This window comes from Aedes albopictus, chromosome 1 (genome assembly GCF_035046485.1).
Source record: "Aedes albopictus strain Foshan chromosome 1, AalbF5, whole genome shotgun sequence".
NCBI classification, from domain to species: Eukaryota; Metazoa; Arthropoda; class Insecta; order Diptera; family Culicidae; genus Aedes; species Aedes albopictus.
In genome coordinates this window covers 240,505,198-240,517,288 of record NC_085136.1, presented here as the reverse complement: position 1 = coordinate 240,517,288, position 12,091 = coordinate 240,505,198, and the positions used below count along the sequence as shown (strand labels likewise).

At 44.5% G+C, this 12,091-nt stretch overlaps 1 protein-coding gene across 5 annotated transcripts in view; it reads left to right on the top strand.

Annotated features, from left to right (window-relative positions):
- LOC109419787 (sodium-coupled monocarboxylate transporter 1) overlaps positions 1-10,689 on the top strand; it is a 157,851-nt gene extending 147,162 nt beyond the window's left edge. For all 5 annotated transcript variants that reach the window (XM_029860195.2, XM_062846508.1, XM_062846509.1 and 2 more), the window contains exons 2-5: positions 8,086-8,441; positions 8,507-8,817; positions 8,878-9,635; positions 9,702-10,689. In XM_029860195.2, coding sequence (XP_029716055.2) covers positions 8,086-8,441; positions 8,507-8,817; positions 8,878-9,635; positions 9,702-10,283 — 2,007 coding nt within the window. In that variant the 3' untranslated portion in view covers positions 10,284-10,689. The remainder of the gene's footprint in view (positions 1-8,085; positions 8,442-8,506; positions 8,818-8,877; positions 9,636-9,701) is intronic.
- Positions 10,690-12,091: the final 1,402 nt, after the last annotated feature.

Genomic DNA, 12,091 nt, shown 5'->3' with positions numbered 1-12,091 from the left:
GACAACAAAAAAATATCATTATATCTAAAAAATAAATCAATAATAAAACAAGATCACGTAAAACGAGTAAGTCAATTAAAAAAATGGTTAAAAGTCCGCTTTCATGTTCAAAGAACCGGTATTTCGGCTAATCATAAAGTTGACCATCAGCCACGCAGACATGCCCGTCCAATTCGTATACCAACGTCGAGCTATCCGTCATAATTACTAAATACAAAACTTCAGCAATAGTTGAGCAGCTTTCTCTCCATCGTCAACAGTTCTATGCTTTTGGGTTTTAGTAAATTTCTTGTTTGTGATCCGGATATTTCCGTTTCGTTCTAGCCGCAGCAGCTTTTACTGGATTTATCGTGTTTTACCTATTCGTCTACTTTCTTTCTTCTTGCCTTACGGTCAAGCGCAATCCAAGCCGTTCGAGGCTTAGTTATACCGTTTTCAATTCGAAATCACAAAATCTTGGAATGAACCAAGGACTTGGCCGAGAAAAGATATTTTCATCATAAGGGATGTAGAGGCATACTAATTCGACAACCGTTGTTGATGGAGACCGAGTATACCCACAGACAAACAGACGTAACACTGGCGAAATTTCCATCGACCACGCTTTTAATGATCATTTTAAATCTTCATAGTTGTGGCTTTCACAAGCGCATCGTTTTTCTTTGCGGTTGACGTTTCACACTAGCGCCTTCTGTTGACGATATTGCACAATGGTAGTGTGAGCTGGACGATGGATTTTCACGAAAATTTTTCTAGGTGTCTGTTTGTCTGTGAGATACCCCTGTAGCTCCACAGTTGTGCCAGGAATCATTCGTATGCGATTGCATTTCCTTGATATGCTTGGACAAAGAATTACTTCTTGCCTGTCACACGATATATCTACGATATGCAACATTATCATTGGTAATGAGAGCTCTCGGTTAATAACTGTGGATGTGTTGAAGCTGAGAAACAGGTCCCCGTTGGGATGTATCGTAAAGAAGACTAGAAGAACACTAAACAGATCGTGCTAGTAGATTGAGAACCATGGACTAACACAACACATGCCAATCCCGTTTCAGTGCTCTCTATCTCCGCGTCCATCCGAAACAAAACAGTGCAAATCAATGGGGAAAACATCCCACTTCGTTAGTGTACAAAACAAGCTCTAATCAGATAAATTCATAGAGCAAAAAACGTAAACAAGAAATGGCCACTAATCTGTCACCACATCCACTATGAAAACAACAACGCTTCATCAGCAGCGTTGCCATCGTGTAGGCATGCTTCCAAAGGCCCTCTTGGACTGTCCCGTTCGATTGCCCTTTCAAGCTTACCTAACTGATGTCAGTACATACAGTCACGTTTGACGCCACCGGACCGCGTAGCGTCGCTTTCTTTGTTCTGAACAAAGTTTCTCCTAATAGGCAGCTATGTACCGCCCTTCCACACACTTCAGCCGATAAAGTTGTTTTTTTTTTTCTTCTAAACAGTCGTCCCAAGTTCATCACCATTATCGGCCGGGCACTACCGTGTGCACAACCGCCAATACTCCGGCGATCGGTCCAGGTCCGGCTCCTTCCGTCTCTTGATAATGGTCCGCTCCGCACACTGCACACTGGCGAGAGTGCGTTGATTAGACATTCATGCTGCTGCGCGATTCCTTCCAACAGCAGCGTTTACAGTTGCAGAAAATGTGTAATCATTCGTTTCAAAAACAAACAATTAGAAGCCCGTGATAATGGCTGTGTAATTATTATGCAATGATTACACCCGTGTGTCGCCACTAGCGAGATAGGACGGAGGATGAGTGAGTAACGAGCCCTGCAAATGTGACTCTTCGGTTATCGCCGGCATATCCGCCGGGAGATAACGATCTTAGATCATCGCACCATCCAAGCTTTGTTCTGAGTTCTACCCCGACGACTGACGAAGTCAAGAGTTCAATAGCTCTTGTGACGCGGGATCAACTCCATTACCATACTAACTGGTTTGCTCATAAATGAATAATCTATAAAATAATCGAACGGTAGCAGCTAGCACAGCGCGTAGATCAGTAGCGCAGACGTAATCCCACCATCTGTCGCCACGCCACCACGTGCGATCTGTTTCCATGCCTTATGTTCGTCAATCAGAATCAATCAACGCCTATCGCCGCGCCACGCCGCCGAGTGAACGTCTGATATCCATATCACCCACTCGTGCAACCATCTATTCTATTCTATTCGTTCAAATAGCTACCCCACTGACTGGTTGATGGCTTTATTGCTGTGGAAGCGCCGCCAATGCCGGGCCGTATTTTGTTGATAAGAGCACGCCGGTTTAACAGGTTTCCCCAGCAGCGTCAGCGAAAAAGGTAGACGCGGCTAGCACCGCGCGTCTGCGTGACTCACTTTTCGTCTACCGAACGAACCGTTTGGCTGTCGTTTGTTTTCGCGCTTCTCTTTTGGGCACATGTTTACTGGGTTTGCCGCTAGGGGTTCTGAAACGATAGCGAAGCACCAAACCTAACCGGTTTTCTCCGCGTTTGGTCGATTCTGCGCTTGCTTTGACTGGGGAACTTTTAGAAAAGATTTCACTTAACAAGAATCAAAAGTAGATATTTTAGCATTGTTTAACATGATTGATATATGTAATAACTGTGGGGTGTGAATATAGTTTAGTGTTATTCCCCTTGCGTGTTCATCCCCTAACAAGCATCAGTGACAGCTAACACCATGACGAGGTTGTCAGTGTGAAGCTGCTTCATCGTCAGAATCCTTACAGGATTCTCGTCAGAATCCCTACAGGATTCTCGTCAAGAATCCTTACAGGATTCTCGAAAGAATCCTTACAGGATTCTCGAAAGAATCCTTACAGGATTCTCGAAAGAATCCTTACAGGATTCTCGTCAGAATCGTTACAGGATTCTCGTCAAAATCCTTACAGGAATCTCGTCAGAATCCTTACAGGATTCTCGTCAGAATCCTTACAGGATTCTCGTCAGAATCCTTACAGGATTCTCGTCAGAATCCTTACAGGATTCTCGTCAGAATCCTTACAGGATTCTCGTCAGAATCCTTACAGGATTCTCGTCAGAATCCTTACAGGATTCTCGTCAGAATCCTTACAGGATTCTCGTCAGAATCCTTACAGGATTCTCGTCAGAATCCTTACAGGATTCTCGTCAGAATCCTTACAGGATTCTCGTCAGAATCCTTACAGGATTCTCGTCAGAATCCTTACAGGATTCTCGTCAGAATCCTTACAGGATTCTCGTCAGAATCCTTACAGGATTCTCGTCAGAATCCTTACAGGATTCTCGTCAGAATCCTTACAGGATTCTCGTCAGAATCCTTACAGGATTCTCGTCAGAATCCTTACAGGATTCTCGTCAGAATCCTTACAGGATTCTCGTCAGAATCCTTACAGGATTCTCGTCAGAATCCTTACAGGATTCTCGTCAGAATCCTTACAGGATTCTCGTCAGAATCCTTACAGGATTCTCGTCAGAATCCTTACAGGATTCTCGTCAGAATCCTTACAGGATTCTCGTCAGAATCCTTACAGGATTCTCGTCAGAATCCTTACAGGATTCTCGTCAGAATCCTTACAGGATTCTCGTCAGAATTCTTACAGGATTCTCGTCAGAATCCTTACAGGATTCTCGTCAGAATCCTTACAGGATTCTCGTCAGAATCCTTACAGGATTCTCGTCAGAATCCTTACAGGATTCTCGTCAGAATCCTTACAGGATTCTCGTCAGAATCCTTACAGGATTCTCGTCAGAATCCTTACAGGATTCTCGTCAGAATCCTTACAGGATTCTCGTCAGAATCCTTACAGGATTCTCGTCAGAATCCTTACAGGATTCTCGTCAGAATCCTTACAGGATTCTCGTCAGAATCCTTACAGGATTCTCGTCAGAATCCTTACAGGATTCTCGTCAGAATCCTTACAGGATTCTCGTCAGAATCCTTACAGGATTCTCGTCAGAATCCTTACAGGATTCTCGTCAGAATCCTTACAGGATTCTCGTCAGAATCCTTACAGGATTCTCGTCAGAATCCTTACAGGATTCTCGTCAGAATCCTTACAGGATTCTCGTCAGAATCCTTACAGGATTCTCGTCAGAATCCTTACAGGATTCTCGTCAGAATCCTTACAGGATTCTCGTCAGAATCCTTACAGGATTCTCGTCAGAATCCTTACAGGATTCTCGTCAGAATCCTTACAGGATTCTCGTCAGAATCCTTACAGGATTCTCGTCAGAATCCTTTCAGGATTCTCGTCAGAATCCTTACAGGATTCTCGTCAGAATCCTTACAGGATTCTCGTCAGAATCCTTACAGGATTTTCGTCAGAATCCTTACAGGATTCTCGTCAGAATCCTTACAGGATTCTCGTCAGAATCCTTACAGGATTCTCGTCAGAATCCTTTCAGGATTCTCGTCAGAATCCTTACAGGATTCTCGTCAGAACCCTTTCAGGATTCTCGTCAGAATCCTTTCAGGATTCTCGTCAGAATCCTTACAGGATTCTCGTCAGAATCCTTTCAGGATTCTCGTCAGAACCCTTTCAGGATTCTCGTCAGAATCCTTTCAGGATTCTCGTCAGAATCCTTTCAGGATTCTCGTCAGAATCCTTTCAGGATTCTCGTCAGAATCCTTTCAGGATTCTCGTCAGAATCCTTTCAGGATTCTCGTCAGAATCCTTTCAGGATTCTCGTCAGAATCCTTTCAGGATTCTCGTCAGAATCCTTTCAGGATTCTCGTCAGAATCCTTTCAGGATTCTCGTCAGAATCCTTTCAGGATTCTCGTCAGAATCCTTTCAGGATTCTCGTCAGAATCCTTTCAGGATTCTCGTCAGAATCCTTTCAGGATTCTCGTCAGAATCCTTTCAGGATTCTCGTCAGAATCCTTTCAGGATTCTCGTCAGAATCCTTTCAGGATTCTCGTCAGAATCCTTTCAGGATTCTCGTCAGAATCCTTTCAGGATTCTCGTCAGAATCCTTTCAGGACTCTCGTCAGAATCCTTACAGGATTCTCGTCAGAATCCTTTCAGGATTCTCGTCAGAATCCTTTCAGGATTCTCGTCAGAATCCTTTCAGGATTCTCGTCAGAATCCTTTCAGGATTCTCGTCAGAATCCTTTCAGGATTCTCGTCAGAATCCTTTCAGGATTCTCGTCAGAATCCTTTCAGGATTCTCGTCAGAATCCTTTCAGGATTCTCGTCAGAATCCTTTCAGGATTCTCGTCAGAATCCTTTCAGGATTCTCGTCAGAATCCTTTCAGGATTCTCGTCAGAATCCTTTCAGGATTCTCGTCAGAATCCTTTCAGGATTCTCGTCAGAATCCTTTCAGGATTCTCGTCAGAATCCTTTCAGGATTCTCGTCAGAATCCTTTCAGGATTCTCGTCAGAATCCTTTCAGGATTCTCGTCAGAATCCTTTCAGGATTCTCGTCAGAATCCTTTCAGGATTCTCGTCAGAATCCTTACAGGATTCTCGTCAGAATCCTTTCAGGATTCTCGTCAGAATCCTTTCAGGATTCTCGTCAGAATCCTTTCAGGATTCTCGTCAGAATCCTTTCAGGATTCTCGTCAGAATCCTTTCAGGATTCTCGTCAGAATCCTTTCAGGATTCTCGTCAGAATCCTTTCAGGATTCTCGTCAGAATCCTTTCAGGATTCTCGTCAGAATCCTTACAGGATTCTCGTCAGAATCCTTTCAGGATTCTCGTCAGAATCCTTTCAGGATTCTCGTCAGAATCCTTTCAGGATTCTCGTCAGAGTCCTTTCAGGATTCTCGTCAGAATCCTTTCAGGATTCTCGTCAGAATCCTTTCAGGATTCTCGTCAGAATCCTTTCAGGATTCTCGTCAGAATCCTTTCAGGATTCTCGTCAGAATCCTTTCAGGATTCTCGTCAGAATCCTTTCAGGATTCTCGTCAGAATCCTTTCAGGATTCTCGTCAGAATCCTTTCAGGATTCTCGTCAGAATCCTTTCAGGATTCTCGTCAGAATCCTTTCAGGATTCTCGTCAGAATCCTTTCAGGATTCTCGTCAGAATCCTTTCAGGATTCTCGTCAGAATCCTTTCAGGATTCTCGTCAGAATCCTTTCAGGATTCTCGTCAGAATCCTTTCAGGATTCTCGTCAGAATCCTTTCAGGATTCTCGTCAGAATCCTTTCAGGATTCTCGTCAGAATCCTTTCAGGATTCTCGTCAGAATCCTTTCAGGATTCTCGTCAGAATTCTTTCAGGATTCTCGTCAGAATCCTTTCAGGATTCTCGTCAGAATCCTAACAGGATTCTCGTCAGAATCCTTTCAGGATTCTCGTCAGAATCCTTTCAGGATTCTCGTCAGAATCCTTTCAGGATTCTCGTCAGAATCCTTTCAGGATTCTCGTCAGAATCCTTTCAGGATTCTCGTCAGAATCCTTTCAGGATTCTCGTCAGAATCCTTTCAGGATTCTCGTCAGAATCCTTTCAGGATTCTCGTCAGAATCCTTTCAGGATTCTCGTCAGAATCCTTTCAGGATTCTCGTCAGAATCCTTTCAGGATTCTCGTCAGAATCCTTTCAGGATTCTCGTCAGAATCCTTTTAGGATTCTCGTCAGAATCCTTTCAGGATTCTCACCAGAATCCTCTAAGGATTCTCACCAGAATCCGTTCAAGATTCTCACCAGAATCCGTTCAGGATTCTCACCAGAATTCTGTCAGGATTCTCACCAGAATCCTTTCAGGATTCTCACCAGAATTCTTTCAGTATTCTTACCAGAATCCGTTCAGGATTCTCACCAGAATGCTTTCAGGATTCTCACCAGAATCCTTTCAAGATTCTCACCAGAATCCTTTCAGGGTTCTCACCAGAATCATTTCAGGATTCTCACCAGAATCCTTTCAGGATTCTCACCAGAATTCTTTCAGGATTCTCACCAGAATTCTTTCAGGATTCTCACCAGAATTCTTCCAGGATTCTCACCAGAATTCTTTCATGATTCTCACCAGAATCCTTTCAGGATTCTCACCAGAATCCTTTCAGGGTTCTCACCAGAATCCGTTCAGGATTCTCACCAGAATCCGTTCAGGATTCTCACCAGAATCCGTTCAGGATTCTCACCAGAATCCGTTCAGGATTCTCACCAGAATCCGTTCAGGATTCTCACCAGAATCCGTTCAGGATTCTCTCCAGAATCCTTTCAAGATTCTCATCAGAATCCTTTCAAGATTCTCACCAGAATCCTTTCAAGATTCTCACCAGAATCCTTTCAAGATTCTCACCAGAATCCTTTCAGAATTCTCACCAGAATCCTTTCAGGATTCTCACCAGAATCCTCTCAGGATTCTCACCAGAATCCTTTCAGGATTCTCACCAGAATCCTTTCAGGATTCTCACCAGAATCCTTTCAGGATTCTCACCAGAATCCTTTCAGGATTCTCACCAGAATCCTTTCAGGATTCTCACCAGAATCCTTTCAGGATTCTCACCAGAATCCTTTCAGGATTCTCACCAGAATCTTTTCAGGATTCTCACCAGAATCCTTTCAGGATTCTCACCAGAATCCTTTCAGGATTCTCACCAGAATGCTTTCAGGATTTTCACCAGAATCTTTTCAGGATTCTCATCAGATTCCCTACAGGATTCTCATCAGATTCCCTACAGGATTCTCGTCAGAATACTCTCAGGATTCTCGTCAGAATCCTTTCAGGACTATCAATCAATATTCTCGTCAAAATCTTGTCAGTGTTATCGTCAGAATCCACTCATGATTCCCACCAGAATCGTCTAAGGATTCTCATAAGAACCCTTACAAGATTCAAATATTTTCGAAAAAATGCCTTTCTTTGCCATATGGTTCTAGATCTATGTCGATGACGTTGGAAGTTCTCAGAATCAGAGAAACAGTCGTGCGACATTCAAAGGATGTATTGTGGGAAAATTCTGAACAAATGCAATTCTTCTCTGTGGTTGGAGTCTTGAGATTCTGAGGAGGCTTACCAGCGCCACCTAGCTTCAGAGTATTCAAATCAGCTACTACCTTTACAAGTTGTTTTGGCTGACTAGGAAATTTCATAATCTTATCAATGACTAACCACTCATCTTCCATTTCTTCTTTTCCTTTTAGATGGCACGTACCTTTATGGATCTGCTGTGGGACTACGGCGTGTTCGTAGTGTTCATCATCTTCTCGACGCTGGTGCCCCTCTGGGGAAGATTCTTCGGCAAGAAGGAAAAAACCAAGGCGGACTATGTGTTCGGCCTGGGCACGATCTCGATGGGTGCCATGATGCTGTCGATCGCACGTGGAACGCTCGGCGTCCGATCGTTCCTGGGCTACCCGAGTGAACTGTTCTACCGGGGGTCGGCCATGTGGGAAACCCTGTACGGGATGGTGACCGCCTATCCGATCGTGTGCTTTGTGTTCATCCCGGTGTACTTTAACTTGGGTGTTACGTCCGTTTATCAGTATCTGGATTTGAGGTGAGGTTCTTTGGGTAACTTTATCGAAACCTGGAAACTTGTAACGATCACTATCATTTGAACAGATTCAACAGCCGCCTGGTCCGCTGTCTAGCGTCGGGAACCTACGTGATCCGATCCCTACTGAATCTCGGCGTAACGGTGTACACTCCAACGGTGGCACTGAATACGGTCATCGGAATTCCCTACTGGGCTTCGCTGCTTGGGATCTCCGCTATCAGTATCATCTTCAACCTGCTGGGAGGGCTGAAGGCCGCCATTATGGCAGACGTTATCCAGGGAGTTACCATGATCCTGATCTCGATCGCCATAATCATCCAGTCGATGATCAACGTTGGAGGTTTCGATAAGATCTTCACGGTCCCGGCTGAAAATGGTGAGTCTGAATTTCTCAACTGTCTTTAAATGTGCTAATCTAATCTCTCACTCTCGCTAGGTCGCTTGAACTTCTTCAACTTCACCGGAGACTTCACGATCCGAGTGGACACCACTTCGGCTTGGCTGGGGCAGCTCTTCATGTCGTTGAGCATCTTCGGCTGTCAGCAGAACTTTGTCCAGCGCTATCTAAGCATGAGCACTTTCAAAGAGGTCCGTCGAACCCTGATGAGTAACATTCCGGTGGTAATCACGCTGTTCTCGTTGGCCTGGATCGTCGGCATGGGAGTGTACGCGGTGTACGCTCAGTGTGACCCGATGGCCGGAGGCTACATCAACAAGATGGACGAAATTCTGCCGTTCTTCGTGGAGGACAAGTTCAGCTATCTACCCGGAGTGCTGGGACTGTTTATGGCATCGCTGTTCAACGGCGCTTTGAGCTTGAACGTATCCAACTTGAACTCGCTGGCGACTGTTACTTGGGAGGATTTCCTGTCGCCGCTGCCACGCTTCAAGGGAATCAGCGACAAACAGCAGTTGACGATCATCAAATTTATCGGATCCGTGTATGGAGTTATGGTCATGGGCGTCGGGTTTGCCGTAGGTCTTCTGTCCGGAGTGATCGAGAGCAGTATGTTGATGACCTCGGCCACATCTGGACCACTGTTGGGAGTATTCCTGCTGGCCATGCTTGTCCCGGTTGCCAACTGGAAAGGAGCTGCCTCTGGAATGATAGTGTCCCATATCGTTACACTTTGGATTACGTTTGGAAGCCTTACCGTCGATAAGGAGACCGTACTGCTGCCCACCTCCGTTGAGGTTTGTCCAAGTAGTTACTTCGAAGCGTTTTTCACAACTTCTCAAATCCAACTTTTTTGTTCACAGGGCTGCACAAACGAAACCTTCTCTGCCGGCATAGTCAAACCATCCAAATCGTGGCTTCTCGCCAACACGCCCCTTGAGGTTGAATCGGACTTCTCCTACTTGGACGGACCACTGGAAGAGCACATCGCGCGCACTCCTCAATTCCCGGAAACCCTGTACTCCATCTCGTACATGTACTACAGCTTGATCGGCACCTTCCTGACCGTCATTATCGGTACCCTGGTCAGTTACCTAACTCGACACCGGGACGACGCCTACGACCACAAGCTCCTCCATCCGGCAGTGTACCGACTGAGTCGAATGCTACCCGGCAAGGCCCGCCGTTACGTCAACAACCCAGACATCCGCCCCAAAAACTGTCCCAGTGCTTCCAAGAAGATCCCCCTGGACAATCCGGCCTTCGAGCCCAGCCTGGAGTCGATCCACGAGAAAAAGTCTCCTCTCGAGCCGGCGGTCTTCATCGTCAACATGTCGGTGCCCGTCGAAGTTCCGTCCAGTGTTCCCAGTGCTGAACCAACCGCTGCAGACTCTAACCAATTGGTGCCGGAGGAGGTTGGCGATCTGAAAGAAGTCCGAACGTGAGTCTCCGCCTTCGCCTCTACGGCTACTTCCGAGTAACATTCGAGGTTTTATCGTGGTTTTGAAGCAGTTGGTTTGATCGCAAGAGCAATGATAAAACCTAAACCGCTACTAGGGGTAGCCCATTAGCCATGTAAGTGTGTGCCGCAGATCATTATTTAATGAGCCTATGTTTATTAAGCCGTAACAATATGTAGAACACAAAAGACTGTGATAAGACGTAAATCGAGTTTAATGATATTGAAATAATCGCAAAACCCAGGTTGGGGCTCCGAATTTCCATCGATGATGGTGAGTGACGACTCCTATCATGCAATCAAACAAGAAAACTTATGTAAGAATGCATATCCCCTTTTTAGAATAAAACATGTTTTCCAACTCTTGACGTACCCGTGTCTAGGGTTTCATATATGCCGGCTTTCGTCGAACATATCACATTCCCTGCTTCCGATTCCGCCTTCGACGCAACATAATAGAGTAAGCAACTCAACACCTCGCCCAGGCAGGCTACAGCCGAGATAACTTCATCCTGCTCAATTTATTACCATCTTTAGTGGAAAACCGGCAGGCTTCAAACCCATCCCATTGGAGTAAGTCGAACGTCGATGATGATGCTGTCGAAGCATGACGACGATGTTCAGCTTTCTCTAGGGTTAGGTTTCGTCTTACCTGCTATAAGAGACGTTCCAGAAAGAGCGACGAGCTAAATCATATACAATTTCTTTCCAGCAGCAGTGATGCACAAGCTTCACGTTCTTAGTCGACGTTGATGTGTGCCCTATCAAGTGAAAAACATCAGCTTGCTCGAACAGAACGATGGGATGTAAGCTATTCACCATTTCATATTTTCCGGTACTTCATTCCTCACTGTGGCCGCAAATAGATTGGGAAAGAGAAGAATGTTTTTGAGCTGTTATTCAAAACTGAGCGCAATTCTTAAATTCCCCTGCAATTTGGAATTCAAAGAAATGCATGAGGGTACATATTTTATTCCTCTAATTAATTGCAGAAAGGGAAACAACAAAAATCGATTTGAATTGGATTTGGATTGGATTTGGATTGGATTTGGATTGGATTTGGATTGGATTTGGATTTGGATTGGATTTGGATTGGATTGGATTTGGATTGGATTTGGATTGGATTTGGATTGGATTTGGATTGGATTTGGATTGGATTTGGATTGGATTTGGATTGGATTTGGATTGGATTTGGATTGTATTTGGATTGGATTTGGATTGGATTTTGATTGGATTTGGATTGGATTTGGATTGGATTTGGATTGGATTTGGATTGGATTTGGATTGGATTTGGATTGGATTTGGATTGGATTTGGATTTGGATTGGATTTGGATTGGATTTGGATTGGATTTGGATTGGATTGGATTTGGATTGGATTTGGATTGGATTTGGATTGGATTTGGATTGGATTTGGATTGGATTTGGATTGGATTTGGATTGGATTTGGATTGGATTTGGATTGGATTTGGATTGGATTTGGATTGGATTTGGATTGGATTTGGATTGGATTTGGATTGGATTTGGATTGGATTTGGATTGGATTTGGATTGGATTTGGATTGGATTTGGATTGGATTTGGATTGGATTTGGATTGGATTTGGATTGGATTTGGATTGGATTTGGATTGGATTTGGATTGGATTTGGATTGGATTTGGATTGGATTTGGATTGGATTTGGATTGGATTTGGATTGGATTTGGATTGGATTTGGATTGGATTTGGATTGGATTTGGATTGGATTTGGATTGGATTTGGATTGGATTTGGATTGGATTTGGATTGGATTTGGATTGG